The 26,071-nt window shown below is 38.8% G+C and overlaps 1 protein-coding gene across 1 annotated transcript in view; it reads left to right on the top strand.

Annotated features, from left to right (window-relative positions):
* The window catches only part of LOC124856300 (potassium voltage-gated channel subfamily B member 1-like), a 57,996-nt gene extending 31,925 nt beyond the window's left edge, over nt 1–26,071 (top strand). Inside the window, exon 3 of the mRNA XM_047346632.1 lies at nt 17,643–26,071. Within this exon, the coding sequence (XP_047202588.1) occupies nt 17,643–19,469 (1,827 nt within the window). The 3' untranslated portion in view covers nt 19,470–26,071. The remainder of the gene's footprint in view (nt 1–17,642) is intronic.

Here is a 26,071-nt window from a genome sequence, read left to right as displayed (position 1 = left end):
TAATCAAAGACTCCAGCTTCATTTCTCAAATTACAGGTAATCAGGTCAGGAGTAATGCCAATGTAATATCAAAGGAGTTATGTTGCATTTTTTGAAATATATTTTTTATGAGACCCCTTTACACTATTATTTCAGGGCTATTGTTTGAATGCTGTAAGAAACTAAATTACTCTCCAGCATTATTAATATATTTTGATCTCTAGCTAACCCAAACCACCATGGATTTTTGGATATGTCAAAAAATGTAATAGAATAAGCATTGCAATGTAGATGCCACAAACAGCGCACTTTACTTTGTGTGGAATTTTTGCATATGCTGCTCAAATGTTGCCGCAATGAACCAGTTTTAACATTAATTGTTCTCATTCTAAGCTATGCAGTCTGCACTGATGAAGATTCACTCATCTCAGCATGCTGAATGCTTGAAGTGGTTCCAACAGCACAGTACTACTTTCTACGTTCTGATTAATTCAGCTAAAAATGTTTTGACACTTTAAGGGCACCCCTACACTGTACATAAAAAAAAAAATTCAGTCCAAGATGATAATTTATTTAGTACAAAAACTTTATCATAACATAGTATTTGCAATCTGTGCTCAGTCAGTTTGTATTCATTCTTTAACATAGCTGTCTCCTACTGCATATACTATATTTAATGAGTGAGTTTTCAATAAAGCTTCTCACTCTGATATAAATTGCTGCTGTTGTCAGAAAGTGAAACATTTTTTAAGGTTAAAAAATGTGTGTTGCAGTAGCTGTCACTTTAGATGAAATGCATGGTCTATTTTAACAAATTAACAATTTTTATTTTAGGATATAAGTAGTTAAATATTCAACTTATATACATGAAAAAAATAATGCGCTGATATTTTGAATATAATTACATTTACAGTTGTCGAAAAATTTGCAAGTGGCAGAATAAAAGTGGACACATACTTTAGGTTTGTTTGTGTGACGGCCTAATGCCTCATTGTACACGCAGCAGACAACCAGATCCTGCCCCATTTATAGCATTGGTAAGTCTTTTCCATATGAAGTAGCTGTGGTTTGACAAGTCCTTTGGTTACTGTATCCAATAAGTTGCAAAAAAGATGTTTAATAGTACCACAATTATCTGTGTCATGTGAGAATAGCGTTAGTGTTAGTTAAAATATTACCGCCACTGATGATTGCTCTCATGTGAGTGTGTCTGGACTTGACACTGCAGTTTTGCAATAATTTTGTCCACTGCCTACCACCCAAGGCCAGCTCTGCAAAGAATTGTCAGAGGTTGATGAGTTTCAGTGTGCAGAGGTTAAATTTTGTTTCCTCAATTGTTATGGTTGATACAGGTCAGCCGTATCCTCACTCTATAAAAATAAAATCCTCATTTAGAATTGGCATAATGTGCTGAATCTTAAAACATAAATTGTCCTTAGGTGTGAATGAGTGTGTGCATGGTTGTTTGTGTGTTGCCCTGCGATGGGCAGACGACCTGTCCAGGTGTACCGCGCCTCTCGCCCGTAGACTGCTGGAGATTTGCACCATAAAGTTTTTTTAGGGTTTCTTAGATGATTCTATGTCCAAGAAAACTGGTTTGAAAATGAAATATTTATTAAATGCAAGTACAAATAATAATAATAATATTTCCCTGTGACAAACTTTTCTAAATAAAGAACAATGAGTTTCACAAAATTTTCTTGAGGTTCTAATTGCTGAATATATAAACTGAAGGTGAATTTACATGGAGTAAACTTACAGCCTCATATGTTTAATTTAAGGTGTTTGGCTTAAGATAAAGTAACTGTAATACTTCTTATCTAACTCACAGTACAGTACTTTCTAATTTAATTACACCTGAATCGTGAGCTTATCTTTCTTTAATTTATTCAGTGCCCCAACACAGGAACTAACGACATGAGCAGTCTCCTGTTTCACTGTAAGCTGCCGAGGTAACTCTTTTCACTCAGTGCTGACACCCAATCGTGTCACAGGAAACCGGTGACATCTGTTCTTTATAGTAAACGCTGACCTCGCTGAGCCACTACACCACCACAGACAGGAACATTGTTGAAAGCTAATTAGTTGTCAGCAGACACCACCATATGCAGTTTTGTCATTTCAGGCATGTGATGGAGCTTTGCATATCATGGAGATGTGTGGAAAATTAATAAAGGAGAGGGAAAGAAAGCTGTTCCTCTTCAATAGAAAAGTATATTGATATTTGATCTGTTGTTGCTCAATAGTCAAAATAATTGATTCGTACTGTCAAAAATCACCTTCTGCAGCTGGAGTTTGCTAGTTTCCCCTCTAAAATAAACTAAAGACTGAAGACTAAACTAAAGATTGAATTCTGCTTTTTGTGTAATAAGACGTGATATAACCAGAGTCATAACTGACATCATATAACTACTTTTTTTAAATGACCTTATTCTGTGTTGGTATCATACCGCATACATTTTAACTCACCAATTATAAATATGTTAATGCAATAAGAATCTTGCAGTCAATAATCATTAGCACTATATCTTATTAAACATTCCTTTCTACAAATTTGTATTTCTCCAACATTAAAATTTCACTTCCATATGGTTTGACAATTCTTAAGCATGAAAAAAAAAGAAAAAGAAGTAAAAAAAGTGCAGAAGTAACTTTGTCCTGATGCAGAAGCATGCAATTCATATTGCACCTTTTGTCACAATAAGAAAAAAGGAAATGCATTATAAGCTTTAACACAAAGACGTAACAAAATGTGCTTTATTTGTTCACATTTAAACCTTCGTAAACCATCTTTTTAGATATAGCCACATATTTTACACACAAGTGTTGGCAGGTTAACAACGCCCAGTTTTGTGTATGTATTTTATATAAGTTGTATTTATCTATGTACATATATATTACAACAGATTAGTCATGTGTCAGTATGACAGTCTCACAGTATGTTAACCTTGAGCAAAAATACATTTAATTTTAGTACAATTTGTACACAAAAATCTTGGCAATAAAAACACAATGGCAATAACATGATCTAATAGCTTAGATCTAAAACAGAGTGGAAAACTTACTGAACATCAATTATAATGTTATAAAAAAACATTTATTTGTTTTTTTCATTTGTTACATACATTCAGCTAAATGTAACCAGTGCTTTATGCCCAGGACATCATACATTTTGGTTTTCTGATCAGTATTGAGTAACACTGGTAACATGACTGTATGTTTTTTGCGAGTCGCAATAGAAACAGACAAACAGAACAATTTGTCTTTCACATAAGCAAGAGTTTTGTCCAGCAGACCAGCAGTGTGCAGCAACAGGCTGGTGAGGCCCATCACTGTGTTGCTATACTCTTCAAACAGCTGGAGAAAACTCTGATCACTTTCTATAGCTTCTCATTAAAAGGACTTTAAACTGTTGGAACATTCTGACAGTAAACTGTAGCGTTTTGAAATTGTCAGCTTTAATATACCATAATATTGGCAAACCAGCCCAGGCCAGTGGTAGAATCATGTTGCTGTCACAGAATTGGCCCATTTAAAGTAGAATGTGAAAACAGATTTAATTAAGACAGAAATTGTGTCTTTGGCATTTATTTCAATCTTTACATCTGCTTTTTGTTTAGAAAAACTGAAAAATGCCATCTATGACATTATGAAGGGTATTTCATTTAACAAAAGCACATTTAACAATACATAAGAAGATGTTTCTAATGCTTACATCTCACTCCCACATGAGTAACTCCCAATTAGTTTTGGTTTTTCTTTTTTTGTGCCAGTCTTTCATCTTGATGTTGATTACCTTATCTAAATATAATTACACGTGAACTGACCTCATTTACATACAGATACTGCAGAAAGTACTACCAATAACAATAAGGTCACCGTTACTGTCTACTTAAAACCACTAAGAACAGAGTAGAAAATTCAAAAAAGCAAAGAAATGTTTTGCTAACCTACACTCTGAAATAGACCTTTTTAAACAACGCCGGTAATAATTCAGCATCATATTTTCTGTTTCTTCCTTGCTTTCATTGCCCTGCCAACTACGCTGCCAGCTTCAGCTGGATTCAAGACCATAGCAACAGGCTTCAGTTTGCAAAGAAGAAAAAAAAGTATAAAGAAGAAAAAGTGTCAATATGCGTCATTTTCAGCTGGGGATGGTGTGTCGTGCATGCAGTGAGTCTCACCCATCGCTGCTTTTAGACCCTTGAAAAGAACTGTCCACCTCTCATAGGAGGCTGTACTTATTCCATTAGTGGAGCTCAGCCATGCAGGCTGTGTTTGTGCGTTTTTCTGCTTCTCCAGATTAGAGGGAAACCTGTGCGTTCACCAAGGTTTACCACAGCATATTTACTCAGCCGTTAATATGCCCTGAGTGGCTTTAGGGCTCAGCACAGTGCAGTTCACACATGGTTCACCAAGGGAGTGCATGATTTCACCTCATCTGACACTTTGTGTCTGATTACACTGATTCTATCTGGAAAAAAAATTAAACTGTAAACATTTTCAAGTCAAGATTTTCTCTCATTTAATGATAATTTGAAGATATGAATGTTTACACAAATGTAGGACGTTCAGATATGAGAATGCTAAATGTTGGTCTTTGAAAATCAGCACATAAATCCAGTTAAAGGTCAACTTCTAATTCTATCACAAAATTATAATTCCCAAAACCTAATATAAATTATTTTGTAACAGTTATGTAAAAAAAAAAGCTGCACAAGTAAAATGTACAAATTAAAATAAATTCTTGGAACAAATCAGACCCTTGACAAATATTCAAGGCCTTTTGTTTAATAATGTTTCCTCAGATTATTAAAAATATTCAAATTAAATCACCTGCAGATAAAACACACTTCAATCAAGCCTTTCTACATGATATCAAACCTGCTTCACATGTTTTCAAACAGCCTATCTTAAAAGGGACACATTCTCCATTAACCTCAAATTACACACATTACAATTATATGCAAATATAGGACATCTAATGCTCAACAGAGTGGTTCTAAGGCGAAAGGCATGTAAAGAAAACAGAAATGCTTGATCAAGGGTTCTGACACTAACAGGAGAACAGGACTGATACATTTTTTTTTGTTCTTATCAATCAACACAACACTCATTTTGCTTTCCCACCTATGTCCTCATTTTTCACAATGTCATCTCTACTCCTTTTCTTGTCCTTTCACCTTTTTCCAGACGTACTTGAAAAAAAACAAAAAATGTTTCAGTTCCCCCCAAGAGCACCGACAGGTACTCTTAGAGACTTCATTCTGTGCACATCCCTGTGCACACAAAATTACTACTAACAGACTTACGGACAGGCTTGTAGGAATTTTGGAAAACATTATAAGATCATATTATTCAGAAATCATTATTTGTTTTACAAACACAAATGCGGTTTATCATTTAAACTAAATTTTAACAAACAAAATATAACATATTGCTAAAAAAAAATCCTTTCGCAAATATTACCTTTAAACGTTGCATTCACAGCCTGGTATATAAAGCTGGAAACCATCTTTGTGTGCAAGCATTTTATGCACTGTGCCTTTGTTGCTCATCGTTTTAGCACCACCTTCACACTTTTTAAAGGACATGTCCTGTGAGTAGCCTCAAGCTCTGTTATCCATCACTCGCTCGACAGAACTGGAAAGGCCCAGGCTTCAGCTCCCTGTTTGAGGCGGGACAGAGAAGACTGTCAGACAAGGTGAAATTTGGTAGATGAGAGGGACTAAGTGTTTGTGTGGCTCTTTGGGTGTTGCAAAAGTTGCTTTAAACTGTAGTTGGCCTGGTTCAGGAATAGACAACAAAATTTAAACTGATTAGATACTGTTGATTGTTTTTCAGCTAGTTTAAGTTATTCACCATACACGATTGGGTTTTTTGGAGTCAAAAAGTTGCCTACAGGGTTGCTCCAAATTTGGATAACAACAGCTTGGAAAAATGTTGTCTGGACCAACAAATCTTGAGTTTAGCAGCAATATTCCATATGGTAGGATCAGGATTTTGCACAAACATCATGAATGCATAGATCTATCCTGCCTTTCATTAACCTTTCAGACTGGTGGTGGTGGTATAATGCATACGGGATAATTTTTGGTCTGTCATTTAAACATTACAGCTTACCCAATTATTGTTGCTGTCCATCCTTTTGTGATCACAGTGCTCCCATCTTCTGATGGTTACTTCAAGCAGGATGACGCACCAATTCACAAAGCTCAAATCATCTCAAACCGGGCCACTTGAGCATTACAGTGAGTTTACTGTAAATGGACTGAACTTATATAGAACTTTTCCAGTCATTCTGACCACTCAAAACACTTGACACTAGAGCCACATTCACCCCATCGCACTCACAAATGCACACATATTCATACATTGAAACGCAGATCACTAGGCAGCTTGAGCTTGTAAGTGCCTTGCCCAGGGGCACGTTGATATGTAGCAGAAGGATGCTGGAATCGGTTCTCATCTCGGCACCAATTCTGCGGCATCACCATGATGCTTTCATGTCCATATGAACTAGAATCTCTGAGAAATGTTTTTGACACCTTGTTGAATCTTTGACATGAAGAATTAAGGCAATTCTGAAAGGAAAATGCAGTCCAACCCAGTACTTCTAACGCTATACCTAATAAAGTGGTCAGCTAGTGAATAAAATTCATAGATCATTACCTGTGTTTTAATGGAAGCAGAATTTTAGTGGTGTCGCCACTTAGATCTAAGCCCATTCTGAAATATTAAAACTCCAACAAACCAGATAATACATTTGTCTATTAATTGTTTTTTTATATATATGGGAAATAATGAGAAACACTGTCATAGAGCATGTCCTATAGTTGTCCACATTTTTGTTTCTGTCCTCATACTTCATAAAAGCACCAAAACCAGAAATGCACTGATCCTATAAGCAGGTATTGCACTACTCACTCAGGCCTGATCCAGATTATTTATCTTTTGCCCTGTGAGCCAATTAGCTACACTAGACGACATAATTGCCCCTTTAATGTGAAAAGTTGGTTATGCTGTACGTACTCCTTCACAAGATCCTCATGAAAGTCATTAACATCCTATTAAATCCTATTAAAACAGTTTTAAGAAACAAAGATCAGGATTTTTCTTTTTACTCTATTTGTGACCTAAAGTTAAAATATGTGTCTCACCATAAGCCCATCAGTTGGGGAGCATGGACCTTTTTACAAGCAGGCTTAAAGACAAATCCTTTAGAGGCAGTGCAGGTGAAATGAAAAGGGAAGAATTATAAATTAAATGGTTCAAATTTAGAGAACAGCTGAGGAGCAGCTGCAACACAGTCCTCAGGTGGAAGTTTCCAAGAGTTTCCAGCAGGCCTCTCCTGTCTTCCCTGTTGAGAAGAGGATTCTCCCCTTTGTTTACTGGCTGTGTAATTTCATTTCTCTTTTCCGCTGAGGCCTCTAATGGAAACCCAAAACAAATGACCGAGTATCCTGCAATGGGACTGCTCTGTAGGAAAATAGGAAACTTTCAGTGCAGATGTACTGTCAAGTCACAGAAGCAGTGCTATAAGAGGATTAGTTACCATCTTGGACTCAGCTTGTTGAGAAAAAGATTAAATGAGTGAGTCACCCAGTGACAATCCCTTTATTGATTCAGCTCATGTGGTGGGAAAAAAGCAAATCCAGTTAGGTTGATATGAGACAAAGGTGAATCAACATTTCACACATCATGACGAAAGGGAAAACCCATAAGTCCGGTACAAGATGATCTGGTCTTGTTTTGTCACACCTCTCCACTTTTTATCTGAATCTTTGCCCTGATTGCTCTCATTCTTCTCTCCTTTCAAGTCCAGTGCTGTAAAAAGAATTGCAATCCTCACAGATTTCTTCTGTTTTTGCTTCTTTGTCAAATTTAAACCCTTAGTGGCTGAATTCATGTACAGCTATAAAAGCTGAAAATGTAAGTGTTTTTGCTTTTGAACATATTCTAAATAAAGTAGACGTTGATAATTTAGTACGTAACTTTTATTTATATAAGACCTTTCACAGATAAAAATCACAAAGTGCTTCACAAGAATAAAAAATAATAAAAACATCGACATATAGCAAATAACCATGTAATTTCTCATCATTAAAACTTTTCTAATTGCCATCCCGCTCTTTGTGAGTCTTTTCAGACTGAAGTGTTTTTATGCAGATTAGCAAAACTATTGGGCCTAAACATTAAACAGCAGTAAAGTGCTTCCAGCATGATTCTTAGTATGTGTTGGACATGCATCAGTAGTGTTGGGGTCATCCGTTTTGGTCGCACATTTTGACACGCGCAGCTCAACAGACGTCGCAGCTCTGACATCACCAAGAGTTAAAACCGGCCGAGGGGGGAAAGTTTTGTTGCCATTTCCCGCGTGTCTCACAGGACAGCGCAACGGAGGCGCATAAAAAACTTTTGCTTCACAAGGCCATTCCTGGAAGAACTTGAAAGCTGGAAATCTGTGTGATAAAAGAAGGTCAGCAGATTCATATACCGATCGAAGACCACGCCGACACCTGGCGCAGGTTAAAACCCACAGAGTTTTTTTTTTCGAAGGAGATGAGTTCCCTCCTTGTTATTCAGTCGACTAAACGGTTTTTCATATTTTCCACTCTTAGACGGATGAGAAGTTACCGTTTTCTTTTTCTTGAGGTGATCACGGACGCGTGATTCCCTGCCCTCATTTTTCTTCAGACCTGATCCATCCTCAACCAGAGAAGAGCAGAAATCAACGTCAAAGCAATTTCGTTCTTTTCATATTAAACCGGATAGGTGCATTTAGAGGTCTGGTCAGGACGAGGCAGAGTTAAGGTGATGTAGGATCACCAGTAGTCAATCCAAGGTATCAACTTGTTGCATGCAATACTGATTGGAAGTGTTTTATGCTGGGCTGTGTTTTGATTTGCTGCTGAATCGTGCGTGGTTAAGGTTTTGTCCGGCTGATCTCAAATCATCCAGGAGTTGGAAGTTGGACTTTTAAAAGTTTTTCATTCAAAGCAGCTGTGGTCTGGGTCTCGCCCAACCACTCTTTGTTCCAGTTTTACAACTGGAGTTTTTCCACTGGATTCCCACCTCAGAGTTTATGACTCTTTGTTCGAGATTTGGGGCGATCAGCTGCTAGAGGCTAAAGGGGCGTGGCTCCACCGTTTTATCAGCTGATCGCTGCAATCAAGACATCAGCACCAGGAGGACTTCTCTTTCCATTTAACCCAAATTACACATTTTGTCCATAAAACTGCTGGTTTGATCTTCATAGACACTAAATGCTTATATATTTGTCTTTTATTATTATTGTTAGGTAGTCATTTTTATTCCCTTTGTGTAGAATAGTGCTTGTAAGTTAGGTGAAGGTTTTTGGACCAGAAAAATGGTATATCAGGACTATTTGGCTTCAATAAATCTTCATATATATAATTAAGAGAAGCGTTTGTGTTTATTTCGTGCAAGAGTGATTTATCTGTCAAAACAAGGTTGAAGTTCCCCCACCTTTGGTGAAGCGGTTGAATAAACAGTGACAGTTTGTGGTTTTAGTTAATAATTTGTAATTATTAAAGAGCTTTGAGTCCATAATCACAACACCTGAGGATATCTCTGATTTCTATTCGTAAGTAATGATTTTTGGTTAAGAAATAAAAACATTTTGTTCAAATTATGATTTTAAATTATAATTCTTGATAAATATTAATTAATCAATAATCATAATCCTTACAGTAGGCATTATTGGTATACATACACCACCTTGGTTTTGTGGTGGTTTGTAGTGAATTAATGACAATACAAGGAGTCAAATATTAACATTAGACAAAGAATACCTTCAGTATGGTACATACAAAGTCTGTTTTTTAATAATAGTATCGTGTTGTGGGGGAAAAAAACATTCTAAACCAACTTGGCTCTATGTGAAAGAGTAATGGACCCTTGGGCCTACTAACTGACTGTGTTACCCTTGGCAGCAACAACTGCCAAAAAGCATTTGAAATGACTAGCCCTGAGTCTTTTACATTCCTGTGGAGGAATTTCAGCCCACTTTTCTTTGCAGAACTGTTTTAATTCCACCAAATTGCCGAATCTTCTAGTTGGAACAGTATGCTTAAGGTCAAGCCAAAGCATATTGGTAGTATTTAAGTCAGGACTTTGACTCGGCCACTCTAAAGCCTTTGTTTTTATGAGCATTCAAGAGTTGGATTGCTGGTGTGCTTCTGCATAACCCAAGTACACTTGAGCCCAAGGTCTGAAACTGATGACTGAACATTCTCCTTCAGGATGTCCTTGTAGACAGCATAATTTATGGTTCCATCTATTTTGGTAAATCCTCCTGGTTCTGAAGCAGCCATAGCCAATCACAGAACCACCACTATGTTTGACTGCCTGTATGAAATTCTGTTTTTTTGCCAGATGTAATGGGACACAGTTCTAACACTGGAGACCCAAAGTTTTGGAAATAGCTTTTGTTACACTTTCAGACAGATCTTAAATTTCTTTAGATCTGGGCATGATGTGCTGCTTTTTGATGTATATATTTGCCTACTTCATGTTGTCAGACAGGTTCTGTCCTCGAGTGCCAGTGTCCTGCAGCTTTTAGATGCATCCGCTTCAACACATTGAAATCAAAACATTGGGCCATTAGCAGGATTCTTTAGAACCCAATTATATGTTGAGAAGCTAGTTCAACCATTTAATTCTCCTTTCTTTCTGCTCTCGGTGGAGGAGGACGCTTTTTCTCTCTCTCCCACCCCCTCCCATATCTGCCCTGCTTCAGCTCTGTGTCTTGTCTTTGGAGCCTCTTTTTGCATATCTTCCAAATTCTGAGTTATGGATTTGGTCAGCTGGTCTCTCAATGCAATTGATCAAATTTTCTCGAGGAGAAGACAGGGTGAAGGAGAGCCCAACTTGTCCGGATTGGACGTTTTTCTCTGGATACACAATGGACTCCTGGCAGAAGTGGAGGATTGTGTGTCTGTCGATAATGTCAGTCGAGGATGTGGAAGATATGTATATAATTGGATGTTTGATATCAGGATTTCTGCTTTTTGGAGTCAGCGGTTACCTGGCATATCGAGAAATTCGGAGAATGTCAGCAGCTGTTCTGGCCATTGTAAGGCTACCTGGCATGTGTGATGGGATCTTCAGGGCGATCAGCACTCAGACTGAGATGTTACGTGAGCTGAATCGCAGACTGGATGTGATCCTTAGGATCGCAGGCAGGTTGCGGTTCCTGGACTCAGGGGTGAAATGGGATAAATCTTGGAGAAAGTTGTTCGCTCGGATCTGGCAGAAAGACCAGGAATTTGGCTGTTTGGATTCGCCTTTGAGAAGCACCAGCGAGACTCTCAAGGCTGACGGAAAATTAAGAGTCAGCCTAACCCAAATAATTATTGTTTTTCTGAATCTGGCTCCCCTGCGCGGCCTTGATGGCTGGCTATCTTAAACTTCTCCTGGAAGTTATGTAAACGTGACGCACTGCTCCCTCTGCCCCCTCCCTTCCCTGAGAACATCTGTGGACCTGCTCAGAACTTTGTGGCCGGTTGATGTACATTCCAACGAACCATCAAAGACAATGGCCTCTGTGACAGTGCTTCATGGACTTACTTGCACACACTCACTTGCACACACACACATGCTCAAGATAAACATATGCACCCCTCACACCACCTTCACCGTTCCCGGCATGATGTTGTTTTGTAAACTTGTTGTTTCTTTGTGCTGAGGTTTTTTGCAATCTCAAACTGTATCCTGCTAAGGATAAAGTGTGAAATATGATTTTTTTCCTCTATTTACCTAATGTGGCCTCTTTTCTCATCTAGCAAGGGCAGCGCCTGTGAGTGGGCAGCAAAGCCTCGGTGACCCGTCCCCCCATTGTCTTGTGTCATGATGTATGTTTAGATGGGTTGTACTGGAATTCTAATTTCCCCTCGGGGATCAATAAAGTATCTTTGAATTGAATTGAATTGAATTGAATAATCCAGGTGTGTCAGACCGGGGATGCATCCAAAAACTGCAAGACACCTTCCATCGAGGGCTGGAGTTGACATCCCTTATTGAGGTGATTTCATGATTCCACTGGTCATTAAGCAGTCAGGTCTCAGTGTGGCTAGTGAAGCTGAATCTAGTTTTTAAACAACGTAGTCAAACACTTAGAATTTATAACTCTTGCACAAAGTAGGAATGAATTACAATTTAGAAAAAACTGTCTAAAAATCATGACATATATTTTTTTTAAAGCCCCAGAAATAGAGCAGAACTTTGCTGCACAGCAAATATGTGTGAAACTCTTCATCGTGAGCGGACAGTGATTCTGTAAAAGGAAACTTCCCTGCTCGTCTGTATTTTGATCGTACAGCTGAGGTAATCATGTGTCGGGAAAATTGTTTGGAAACTAGGCTAACGCTCTGGCTCTGCAGTCCCTCATGGCCCAGTGAGGATCCACTGCTGCCCACCCCTTCCAGAACTGGGATAGCATGCAATTCAGCAGGATATTAAATATTCAGTCTCCTTCCTCCCAGTAAGAGATGCCTGGAGCTAATTACTGAGGTGGGAGTGCATATGTAAGTGTGTTATGCATGGGTGTTTGTGTTTGGTGGAGATGAAGTGTATTTCAGGATTGTGCAGAGGAAGTATCTCCAGTTTTTGCAAGTAGGTGGTTCAGCAGGCCGCCACTGTGCCTGCCATTAGGAGCTGATGAAACACAAACCATCATCAGGACTTGGGTTTAAACTTTTGCTGCCTTAGACAGAGACTTTCTGCTTTTTGTTCACACAGAGACAGTCATAGATTGAACTGGGCCCTAAGCAAAATTTGATATAGGGGCTTACTTCCAGTTTAGCCCATCAGCCACCATTAAAATTGTTTCATTGGATATTTAACATTCCTATTTTTATTGTTTGCAAGTAAGTCAACAAGAATGTGTTTTACATGCCACTCACATTGGTCACTTTACATGAGTGCATAACTAACAACAAATTGATCTATTCAGAAAGGAGGGTCAATTTAATGGGTGGTGCTCATATGCAACCAAACATTAAGTGAGATTTATTTGCAAAGACAGTCTGCATGAAATGAGACTCCAATATAGACACAAGCAGCGTGTATGGTTTACCTACCAGCATTAAACTATGACAAGAATATATCTAGGAGAGTTTTACTCTGCGTGAACACAAGAACACTCAAATGTCTTTTAAATCCTAAATAAATCCTAAATTTTAAATTAAAACATATATTTTATTGCTTTAAATGTGATTTTCAAAAAACAGCTCCCAAAAGAGAAATTATTATCCTTCTTGACATATTTACACATCTGAGGTTTTGAGATCTTTAATTCTGCGGGTCACACCAAGCACTGTTGGAAGGAGCTAATTTATTTTGTGGATAAATGTCTCCTCACAAGCTGCATAGAAAAAACTTTACAACCATCAATATCTTCTTGTATCATACTGGCTAAATATTTGACCCCTTTTCTTATCAGAAATGGGAGAGCTCAGTTAAATTGGGTGGTTTCCAGGATTTTAAGAAAAATACATACATTTTAAATAGATCTATTGTAAAATGTTAATGTTTGTCTTTATAATTTATGCATTTGGGATAAATGTCCTATTAAAACACTTAATTTTGTTCAAGATTTGATTGTTTTTAATTTAAGGGGAAGTTGAAGGATGGAGGTCATCTTCTTTCTTGATATTTCTACCCACTTTGCAATGCACCAGTTCCACTGGCAGCAAAACATGCCCACAGCATGATGCTGCCATGACCATGCTTAACAGTGTATACAGTGTTTTTTTGTTTGAAAGCCCCACCTTGGACCCTTCAAACGTCTTTTGGTTTTTTTTGTCATTGTGGCCATACAGCTCAGTTTTTGTCTTTTCTGACTATAAAACTTTTCCCGGGAAAACATTTAGCTTGTTTGGGTAAGCAGCTTCCTGGATTGTTCTTGAATATCCTGTACCAGTTTTCTTTTGTCTGATGGTGAAAGTTTGGGTGGCATGAGTGAAACTCAAACAGAATTGCGTGTTCCCACAGGACAATGATACCAAACAAACATCTAAATGGAGGGCAATATTAAGGTTTTAAATGAAGCTGATGGCAACCTTATTGGAAATATATGGAACAGGAATAAAAGTCAGCTTCAAGTCTAAAAACAGCCAATTTAAATGAGCTGTACAATTTCTGATGAGAAGAGTGTCCAAACGTTCAGCCAGAATTATGCCAAGATTGTCATGTTTTGGTTTTTCTGAAGGACCCAAATGCAGAGACTGACTGAGGTGAAAAAACAGAGTTCTTAATAATGAAAAAATAGAATAAACTTACAGGAGTTGCTAAAGAAGAGCAGGAAATTGAGCATAGGCAAAGTGGACAATGGTAGCTGGACCAGGAGTAAGGCAGGTTGACAGAAGAATCCAGCATAATGAAAACCAGAGAGTTTAATTACAGAGGCTGGGCGGAGGATTGACCAATGAACCAGAAGAGCTAATCACATGAAATAATTCCACACTGTAAGAACAAATGCATTAAATTAATAAGATAGTTATGCCAGTGATGGAAACATCTGACTGGCACCATACATCACTGAAAATGTTCAAATATCTTTGCTAAAAATCACAGATTAGGTTGCCTTTCCCTCAGACACGTCACTGAACTGTGTGTCCCTGTTAAATTTCTCTTTCTGAGTGTTCATCTTTAGTCGGATCGCTTCTCTTTAATATCCGATCGGGCTGACCCCAGTTATCTACTGGGACAGAGGTGGAAAAAGTGACCAGAAGAAGGTGATCATTCTGTGTGTGTTGCCTTTTCACAACAAGCTACAGTTTGGTTTCAGGGCTGTCTGTTACATTCAGCATGATTCATTAACTGCACTGCAGCCTGAACAGAGATAAGCCTTCATCTGATCAGTGTATTTTCCACTGGACTGTGCAGCTCAGAACTGGAGCTCTTGGATTCTTTGTTTTCAATAGGTGCACATATACTGCAATGTTTTCCTACCTCTCCATACTTTTTACCAACTAATAAACCAATAAATATTTGATTTGTAAAAAGTACTGAAAGTAGTGAGCTACGTTTTATGCTTGGCTGCAAACAAAAATGTGTTTTAATTCTCTTAACTGTGATTCAGAATCCAAGAATTTCGTAGGTTCTAATAGTTTAATCTTTTTGAATCTCTTAATTTGTGAATCATCCTACTTTTCCTCTTTTATCCTCTCCATCTCAGTGTTTCTTTGGTTTTAGTCCCCCTCCATCTCTTCAAAGGCCAAGGTTGGTGTTCAAGCAATCACCTGTCAGCATTAATTAAAGCTTATGAAGGCTGACCGGTACCAGAGAATAATCCTACTCATACCAGTCACCTGGGACAAAGCCTCCATAGTGACCTTGTGTTGGATTTCCTCACCGATCGTGGGACAGAAATAATAGGTGTGGCACAGCCACAACTGTGTAATCCCCGACACTGTGGCCAGACCGTATTGTACTCAGCAGATTAGATCATTAGCAGGTCACTGAAGTATCCAGAGGTCCTTGTCAGTGTTCCACCCGGGCTCTCTGGCCATGCATGGTGGGCTTTGTAGAACTTTCTGGGGAATTTATGTACCTTTTAGCATCGAGGGAAAGCTGTTGATCTCAAAGAAAAAGACAAAGTGAAGAATTTTGCTGTTGCCAACTTTTGCACATTAATACCATGAGATTTATACAAAAAAAACAAAAGGAAACACCTGACCATGAACTCATAAAAGCTCTGACCCTGATTCTTTTAAAATGCTGGCATTAAGGTCAGAAAGTTAAATGGGCTAAAATAACATAAAAACACATCTCTGGTCGGGACAAGGAGCTGCACCTCTTTTTCACTGTGAAGTGTTTCAGGAAGTGACCTTCCTTTGGCACTGTAGAAGCACCGTATATACCACCTTTTGGAGCTACAGTAAATGACTTTCAGTATGTAGTTCAGGAGCAGAGCTAAATTTAGTGATTGTTATATATAGCCACTATATAGTCTGCCAAAACTAAAAACTGCAAAGATTCAAGTTAATGATCAGCCTGATTTGCATTTTCTAAAATTGATCTATGGATCTGGAAAAAATAAATGTATATCCAAAAATAATAAACGAAGAATGAACCACTGCACAAATACAAATTTTGTATCCAATATTTTGCGCATTCTTTGAATATTGTTTTTGGTTACAGGTGTGGTGATGATCACTCACAGTTTGCAATCTAACTATCTAGCTGGTAATTTAAGAGGGAGTTGGACAATTTGGAAGCATCCTTCACATTTTGTATGATGCACTTGTACCACTGGCAGTGAAACAGGCCCTCATCATGATGATGCCACCTCCAAGCTTGACAGGCTTCATCTTGACAACTTCAAACAAACCTATTGTAATACTTATTGTAATTGTGAGCAAAGTACAGTTTGTCTTTTTTTCAGCATAAAACATTTCTCCATGTCCACTCCCACAGATGCAAATTTCAATCAGACATGAAGATGTCTGTTTTGGAGCATTGGCTTCTTTCCTAGGCGGCACCCTCTCAGTCCAGTCATTTAAAAAACTGGCTTGTGTGTGGACAGTGATGTATTCCAGCAATTTACAGTTTATGACAGGATTTATCCTTGATGGCTTCTAGGTTGATCTAGAGCAACCCAATAAATTAACCGATTAATTAGCTGATTGTGTAGAGTTAAAGCACATCTTTAAAAGCCACTTCATAACTTGGCATTAATGAGGACGACCTTTTGTAACCATTTGATCAGAACTGTAATTAGTGAACTCAAAAAGGTGGGTTAAATAAAGGAAACGTTCAATTTTAATAGCTTTACAGCCAAATAATCAGCAAAGATAGGCTTTAATTACAGTCAGGAGCAGTTATTCCCCATATGAACAAACCAGCTTATTTATTAAAGGTAATAAATGATTACCTTGTATCTTTTGTAATTTTTTATCTTTTGTATTTATTATGCAGCAATTATCTTATAAAATGAGACATTCTCACAACCAGTAAAATAAAACAGTTAATGGTCAAAATGTTCTCATTGGGTAGTAGGACAACTGCAACAAATTGTTGTAATACCTATGGTGGATCAGCAGGTGGCAATACCATTCACAGTAACTACATCAAAATTAAAAAGAGGAAGAGGTTTCTGCACATGGCTCTCTTTGTGCTCGGATGTCTAATGTTCGATCAACACTCTGACTGAGAGAGTCGGAGCTCATCCGGCAACCCTGTGCTTCATATCCATTATTGCTGCCCTAGTATGCAATGCAGTAAAAGATGCTGGTATTAAATATTTATTAGAATTTTAGTTAGTTTTAGTTTAGTTTTGCATCTCATTAAACCATTGGCAAATACAATTTTGTAAAATACCTATAATAATGCATTATTATCACCTTCTTTTGCTGAAAATAGTTTGCACCACAACAATGGGCAATTACTACTACTGCTTTCCAATTTACAACTGGAAGTCTATCAACTCGGGTGTGACTTCCAAGAACAATCCAATGAAGCATAAAGCACCACCTGACTAATGATTCTCCCAAATTAGTTTTAGCTCATGTTTTCTTTGAGACTGTTATTCCTTTCATCCCAACAGAGTAAGGACAAATCAAAACAAATGTGGCATATTTCATAAAAAACTGCTCCAGTTTTCAGAAATTCCTAATTGCTTTCTTCTCTTTTTTCAGATCCTTGCAATTATCTCCATCCTCTTCATTGTGCTGTCCACCATTGCCTTGTCTCTGAACACCCTCCCAGAACTGCAGGACACCGACGAGTTTGGCCAGCCCACGGACAACCCACAGCTGGCTCACGTGGAAGCTGTTTGTATTGCCTGGTTCACCATGGAGTACCTGCTCCGCTTCCTCTCCTCCCCAAACAAATGGAAGTTTTTCAAAGGTCCCCTCAACATCATCGACCTGTTAGCTATTCTGCCCTATTATGTCACCATCTTCCTGACAGAGTCCAACAAGAGCGTGCTTCAGTTTCAGAACGTTCGCCGTGTGGTTCAGATATTCCGGATCATGCGGATCTTGAGAATCCTGAAACTGGCCCGTCACTCCACAGGTCTTCAGTCTTTGGGCTTCACTCTCAGGAGGAGCTACAATGAGCTGGGCCTGTTGATCCTCTTTCTTGCCATGGGCATCATGATCTTCTCGAGTCTGGTGTTCTTTGCTGAGAAGGATGAAGAGGACACCAAGTTTAAAAGCATCCCTGCCTCCTTCTGGTGGGCTACCATTACTATGACCACTGTAGGTTATGGAGATATATACCCAAAAACTCTGCTGGGAAAGATAGTTGGAGGTTTGTGCTGCATTGCAGGGGTTTTGGTGATAGCCTTACCCATCCCTATAATTGTGAATAACTTCTCTGAGTTCTACAAAGAGCAGAAGAGGCAGGAGAAAGCCATCAAAAGGCGAGAGGCTCTGGAGAGAGCTAAGAGAAATGGTAGCATTGTCTCTATGAACATGAAGGATGCATTTGGCCATAGCATGGAACTCATGGACATCATGGTGGAAAAAACTGATGAGAGGAAGGAGAAGCTGCATGACAATCACATATCTCCGCATAGAGGAACACCCCGGATCAAGTCACCAATAAACCCCAGCAGCCCCAGCAAGACTATTGAGTCAAGCTACCAAGAAAACACAAAGCCAGCCAGCAGTCCTCAGCATCTCAGTGCAGAGAAACTTGAGGAGATGTACAACAAGATGACAAAAGCACAATCACAACCCAATGTCAACAGCAAGGAAAAGGTGGCACATTCAGTTAGGCGGAAAGCTGAATTTGAGATGGGAAGCATCCTCGCTGAAGCCATCTCAGGCACAGCGGAGGCAGTAACAGACATGAAAAGTATCTCCAGCGTTGACAGCTTTATGAGCTGCGGCCCTGACTTTCCTGAGAGCTCTCGATTTTCACATAGCTCCGGCAGCAACATGCCTGGAAGGGTCAGTACCAACCCCAGCCTGGAGCCCACCCTGGAGAATGAGCATGAGGGATTGCATGATGCCACCAGCCCCGTGTCAAGCCAAAGCACCAAGATCAACCGTGACAGCACAAGAGACCCGCCTCTGAACAACCCGCTTAAGGGCCGCTCAATTAAAGTCATTGTCAGAGGCGGGGAGGACTCAGGGAAAGGAGGTCTCTCAGACAGCTCATCGGTCCAGAGCCCAGAGACATCTGTTTATACCACTGCCAGCAGCAGGACGCCTAGCAAGAGCCCCGAGAACTTACGGCCGAGCATTTTCACATTCCATGACGCATCTGTCAGTAAGTTTATCGACGCCGACACAGACGAGGAGGAGCATCTGCACGACAGTTTGGCAGCCAATGTGACCCAAAGACTTTTGGACAGGCCCAGCCCTAGGTTTGGGCACCTCTCTGGCTTTCAACAGGGTCCCAACCACATGGAGGGCCTCTCAAAGAAGCTGGGGAACAGCACCCTCCCACAAGAGGGGCAGGAAAACCATATTTCACCAGAGCTGCAGCCGCTTCACGGGGAAAAGCATCAATAATACTCTTAGAGTTAATTAGGCTTGCACAAAGAATACAATGAAGAAGGAGAGATAAAGGACTGCAAATGAGAAGCTCAGAGACTTGTCTGAGAGCAGCTTGCAGGAAAATTGGAAGTAAAAGTTGTGGATTACTGGAAATAGTTTTGTTATCCTCTCCCAAACGTTCCTAATGGAAACAATCAAACGTGCCCTCTGAGTGGAATAAAAGGAGTGAATTTTTACTATTTATACAAGCCCAGATTGTAATGTAATAGTTAGACTCTTGCTGTATGGGTCTATTAATTTCTGTAACCTATGTTTTCTGAGAGCCCTGGATAAAATGCTAAAGCCACCTCAGCTAAAGCTATCAAATCAGTAGTGAAGCATTAGGGGCATCAAAACAAGGCACAATAAGAGCAGATTTTTCAAAATCCTCAATTGCAGTATGAAAGGAAGACATACATCTTCTTTCCCTACAATGTATATTTATATATACAGTGTATGTTCCAAATATGGAGGGTTGAGAACATGTTCTTGCTTCTTACAACTTCCTTTAAAACTGGCCTTAGTTCATGTAGTCCAGTGTTTTACGTTTTGATGGCGAGAGGACCAAAGCCTGAGGCATGCTAACAGATTATGTGTGTGTGTGTGTGTGTGTGTGTGTGTGTGTGTGTGTGTGTGTGTGTGTGTGTGTGTGTGTGTGTGTGTGTGCGCGCGCGCAATAACTACCTTTCACTTATAATATATTTATTATGTAGCAATAGTGGTCTCTTACTTCAGATGTTCAGCAGAATTAAGTGTTTCAGTCTGTTTCCTTTAAACAGCTCGTTGTTTCTCCTGAGTTGGCAACTTTACTGCACGGATTATACATGAGCGGCACAGAAACACACTGTGAGATCACGTCCATCCTTTTCATTCTTGTTCTCTCTCCCTGACGGCTGGCAAGAAAGAAATCATCTTTGTGAAATTGAATACCGGCTGAAACTGCTCTGCTCTTGTTTTTCTTGTTATAACCAGTGGCGGTTTTGGATATGGGAAATAAGGCCCGCTACCCAGGGTGGCATACCACAGGGGGATAACAAACAGGTTTTCTGTCGGTTATTTGTAAGCTCATTCAATGGAAATCAGTACCTCCCCGCAGTGTGCAGAGAGCACCGTAGGAAGATATTGCTGTACACTGTTATGATGCTAAAGTTGGTGTCTGATCAATATGGTATGATTTGATACTAAATTCAAGGGTCATTTCAGTGTGATTGCCTGGTCAGTCCTTATATGGATTATTTTTTACAGAGCAGGCATTTTTTAAAACACAACTTGAGATTTGTGAAGCATTTATAGCTGCTATTTGTAAAAAAACAAAAGAAAGAGGATTTAAATACTTTCTTAGGATTAGGACCAAATTAAACTGAGACAAGTATAAAAAGAACAAGGTGTAAACCAGTTTAACCTGGGGGGAGGATGTTAAACCAATCTCAGATTATTTAAATTTTGTCTATCTGTCTCAGTAAATATGAGATCAATATTTTTAGTTCTTACTGTCCCTGGTAAGTTAGAAAACCAGAGGTTTTTCTTGCTGAATGGGTCGGAGGAATGGGACTGTGGTTGGCTGTGAGTAGAAGAAGGAGCTCGCCCCGGCCGCCATTCATTCAGGAACCGCCACTGCTTATAACCTTCATTCTAAATGACTGAGTGTGTCTTTGAGATTGGGTTTCATTTGTTTATCAAAGAAAACAGCTTTTTTTTTAAATTTTCAAAGCAGTTGCAGCGGCTAAATTGAACTTTGCATTAAATAGCAGGTGAGACGGCAGTGAATAATCCAGTTTGGTACAATTGTGAATATTGTGCATGCATCGCTGCAAAGCTAGACTCCACAACATCATTACACATTACCTGTACAAAAATGTAAAAAAAGCAATTTATATTTTTAAGATATTTTCTAAAACAACTGACATGTTGTGGTAACCTCATAGTTATGCAATTCAAAACACTGTATGGGCTGTGTTTCTTTGAAGGAGTTGCTTCTGTTAGACAACATTTTGCAGGCGATAGATTTATAATATTCGCAATTGTCTCCCTGCTTGTTGCAGTCCTTTTTGTTCTATGTAAAGAACCAAAGAACTGTTCTTTCTGATGGGATATACAGGCGCTTGTACATTTTGATGTTTTGTCTCAAAATGGAGCACTCCTTTTTAAACAAAACACATATTCGGGCTCATTTCAGGGAGCCCTACTTGCTCATTCAGGGCAAACATCTAAGCAGGAGAATATCCTGTCATCTAAACAAGACAGCTTCTGATAAATGAGGTTTATTTTATGTTTCTTGAAAGTTTGATCGCTTTCCCAAATTAAAAATATCTCCAATCTCCCAGCTTTAAACATCCTGCACCTAGACACCAAATGTTCTGTATTTTGTTCGTTTTTATGCACCTAACTGATAACACCAAAACCTGGTGCTCTCACACTCTTCTAAGTTAATTTATAACTTATTAACTTTGCAACATGTCTTGCAAGCAGTGATCAAAGCAGCTTTTTGCAAGAAAAATATATAATAGTGGACCTATTTCATGTAGGTGGTTGTCATTAGAGCTACATTGCCTGCCACATTTATTGGCAAACCTGATGAAGATGTGTAAAAAACTTTAACATTCATCTGATTTTGCAACAAACGACTTTCATTTTAGTGCATTTTTTTTCAGCAGAGAAAAGAATCGCATGTTGATATTGCTGTACAGCCTTCCTCTGCCCAAAGGCTATCACTTTTTCTACTGCAACATTTTATCATACAGACCATCCATCTTTGCACAATTTCTCTAAATTATCCAATGTCCTCAGTCCTCTCTTATGTTCTCTGGAACAATGGTTTTCTTTCTAGTGAACCATTTTGGTGTTAATCTAATTATATGTTTTGCATCAATGTCACGCTAAAAGACCCAATGATGACTTATTTTCAGTTTTTCTGATCTGTAACTAAAACATCCAAGTATTTAAAAAAAACTTCATGATTCCATGCATTCTGAGAAGTATGTCAGGGCCTTTTGGACAGACAGACCCACAGCATTACATATCCTGCACCGTGCTTGACAGTGGGCATAAAGTGCTTTGCCAAGCATTCATCCTTTTTTTGCATGCCACCCTGCTAAGCTCAATCATGGTCTTAATTGATCAAATACCCAACTCCAGTTAAAGTCCCAGTAGAGTTTAGCAAACTCCACAGATTTTTGTTTTTGATGGTGGAAGAAAAAAAATGCTTTTTTCAAACTTCCAATTAGCATGTAGATAGCATGTATTAGATGTTATAGAGACTCAGTGACCCCCAAGGTGCTCCTCTTTTCTGGAGTTGTCAGACATGAGCTTTGGATTGAGCAAGGTTTGTGCACAAATACATCTCAGTAAATAATAATCACTTATCGGTGAAATCTGCATGGACACACTGTTAGTGGTGGTGATGTTTTTAACAAGAGGAGCCCCAAATCATATTTTACTAAAGTCCCATACATCCTTAAGCCAGCCCTGATTTAATTTGTCCAAAGATTTCAGTGTGAGATTTTGCTGCTGCCATAAAATAGGAATCTATTTTCAGAGTTTTTACACATCTTCACCAGGTTTGCCAACAAATCTGTCTGACACTATAGTCTGAGTTAGTTGTTTCTGTGCCTTTGCTTTTAATAAACCCCTGCACACTGAATCTGCCCTAATGGAGTCTGAATAACAATCAAATAAACAGAGAGGAGAAAGTACTCATGCTGTCGAGCTTTTATATGTGACACTGCAGCTTCTTTTTTTAAACTTTAATGTCTAATGCATCAAACATTTGGATGGAAAAAGTCCAGAAAAACAAACAGGTGCAGACTCTCAGCAGAGTTAACGGTTTCCATGGTGAGGGGCTGAGAAGACTGGATGGCTCACATCTGATGCACACATGTAGCCTAATTTACAGAGAAACCTTAGAGAGTTTATCGATTCATTTATTCATCTCTGTTGTGTCTTCAGTTCAGGTGAAGAAACAGTAAACTGGATTGTGGGGCTCTCAGTCAGACTGCCACATCATCGCTTTATGTCACTCAGTTGCCCTCGCAGACACATCTCAGCAAATCACAAAAGAGCAGACAGAAAACGACCACACAGACCTTAGTGTGAGGCACTACTTCAGAGATATTGATGAAGACTTCATCCACCTTCTTCCTCGAAGAGGGGAGTGAGTGTGAACAAGGAGTCTGCGACAGATGGAGCTGTGCTTCAGCGTGATCAGCTTGATTTTAAACTGACATGCTGAATGATGGCTGTAGCAGTCTGCTGCCCAAAGTCATGGGTAACTTCTGTTCTGAAAAGACAAATGTGGTCAGCGTATTCACACAGCTTAAACTTTTCATGTTTTGTCTCATTACAAACACGAGCAATGTATTTAATCGGGATTGTATGTGATAGACCAACATAAAGCATATAAGTGTGAAGTGGAAGGCAAATTATGCATTTTCAAAAGGTTTATGTTTGCTACACATTTGTATTAATCCCTCTGTACTCTAACACTCCTAGATAAAACATGGTGTCACAAACAACTTACAAATTCAGCTAATCAGTAAATAGAGCCCACCTGTGTATAATTATATCTCAGTTTAACTACATTAGTTCTGTAAAGCCCTCAGAGGTCTGTTATAAAACATTAGTGAACAAACAGCATCATGGAGACCAAATAACCTTTATGGAGAAGTGGTGAAAAGAAAGTCATTGTTGAAATAAAGTCATGAGAAGTCTCATTTTAAGTTTAACCCAACACAACAAACATTTGGAAGGTGTTCTAGCCAGATAATTCAAAAATAGTCTACATGGTCAGCATGCAGGGCAGTATTTGGTTCAGAAAACTAACAGTTCACATCACATTGTCAAGAAAACCTGTTAGAGGATGCAAAAGATTTGACAGTTGGATGGAGGTTCACTTTCCAGCACAAACATGAAGAGACACAGTGTAACGGCTTGCTATTTTTTGGACATTTTAATGATTTGTTTTTATTTTGTTGACTTCTTGTTGTTGACTGCAACTTTACCTGGTCTAGAAAGAAATGTCTCCCAAGGGAGACAAAGAAATCTTGAATCTGGTTTAGATCAAAGGATTCATGTGTTAGAATGGCCCAGTCAAAGTCCAGATCTAAACAATTGAGAATCTTTGGCAAGATTTGAAAATTGATGTTAACAGATGTTCTCTATCCAGTATTACTGGGCTTCAGCTTGCAGCTTTAACTGCAGTGAAAGATGGTTCTTATAGAACCAGTATTGTGTCAGAGGAGCTGAATAAGACCTTCAGATTGTTGTTTTAAATAATTTTTTCAAACAATTTTTTCCTTCCACTTCACAAGTATGCACCACTTTGTTTGGAATGCATTCAAGTTTGTGGTTGTAATGTGAGAAATTGTGAATAATTTTGCATTGCAAGGTGCATTAATTTTAACAAACTCTTTGTGCCTGAGAATTAAGCATTCCTCAGGCAAAATGATCTCCGTTACAGCCAGGTCATCAACACAGCTCTCAGGTTTTCTGTGAGTATTACCCAGCACTGAGCACCGAGTTCTTAGTTTTGTTTTTCCATCCTGATGATGCAAAGACAGGCTGCAGCATCCTTTTGAGGATGAGTTCACATCTCTACTTCTATAAATATCCCCCTGGCCGTGCACAAGGTTTGTCGCTACAGGAAGGGCTCTGTTACAGCAACGCTCTCAACATGATGGTGTCATGCATTTCAGAGGAACACATTTTGTAACAAAACACTCCAGAAAAAAGAAAACTACAGAGTCACTGGTGTGTGTTCTTTTTGGGCAGTCCAGCCTTTAGCAATGCATGGTAATAAAATAAAAATGTCAAACTGACAAATGGTCGTATGACTTTCTCTACGAGAGGCGGTGGAGACAATAGAGAGGACTAGATCGAAAACGGTGCAGGTGGGCAACATGCTGAAGGATCAGGGGTCATTAGCATTCATCACAGCGAGACATGCAGTAAATTACAAATCCTTGAAAATGAGCCTCTAATTGTTGCCGAATCTCTTGCAAACAAGCCATAGTCTATTTTATCAGCTTCCTTCTGTGTTGGATGATTGGTAACTATTTACTCATAGCTTTTTGTATTTTCTGTATTATTTTCTGAACTGCAGTTTGTTGTTGTTTTGTTGAGTGAAGTCCTCTGCTGTCTTGTAATAACTGAAATGTTGAAATAAAAAGTCACATTTTGGTTTTAACTACTCTCTAAAAAACACACAAATCAGGGGAAAAAGAAGGTCCAAACAACCATGTTCTTAAAGTTCAGTTTGTCACATACAAAAGCAGACAAATTATCCCTGAATCTTCCCGTTCCTGCAGGGAAACAATCACTCTTCTTGAAGGTATGGCTCTCTGTGTGCTGTCCTCATTGTGTGATGGGGGAAAATGTTTGTTTTGTAAAAGTTTTAAACTTTGTACCTGTTCAGTTTGTAGAGGAATACGTTTGTGCTTTCCCTGTTTTCTTCAACACATGTAGCGCTATAACACTTTGACACAAAGAACTTGTAAATATCATCAGAAAAGCTGTAGGAAAACAATTTTCAGGCCTATATCTTCTTTTACTGACTGATGCTTAATAAAAGACGATAAACTTGT

Source organism: Girardinichthys multiradiatus, chromosome 20, assembly GCF_021462225.1.
Source record: "Girardinichthys multiradiatus isolate DD_20200921_A chromosome 20, DD_fGirMul_XY1, whole genome shotgun sequence".
NCBI classification, from domain to species: Eukaryota; Metazoa; Chordata; class Actinopteri; order Cyprinodontiformes; family Goodeidae; genus Girardinichthys; species Girardinichthys multiradiatus.
Note: the sequence above shows the minus strand (reverse complement) of the source record. Positions and strands in the feature narration are given on the sequence as shown.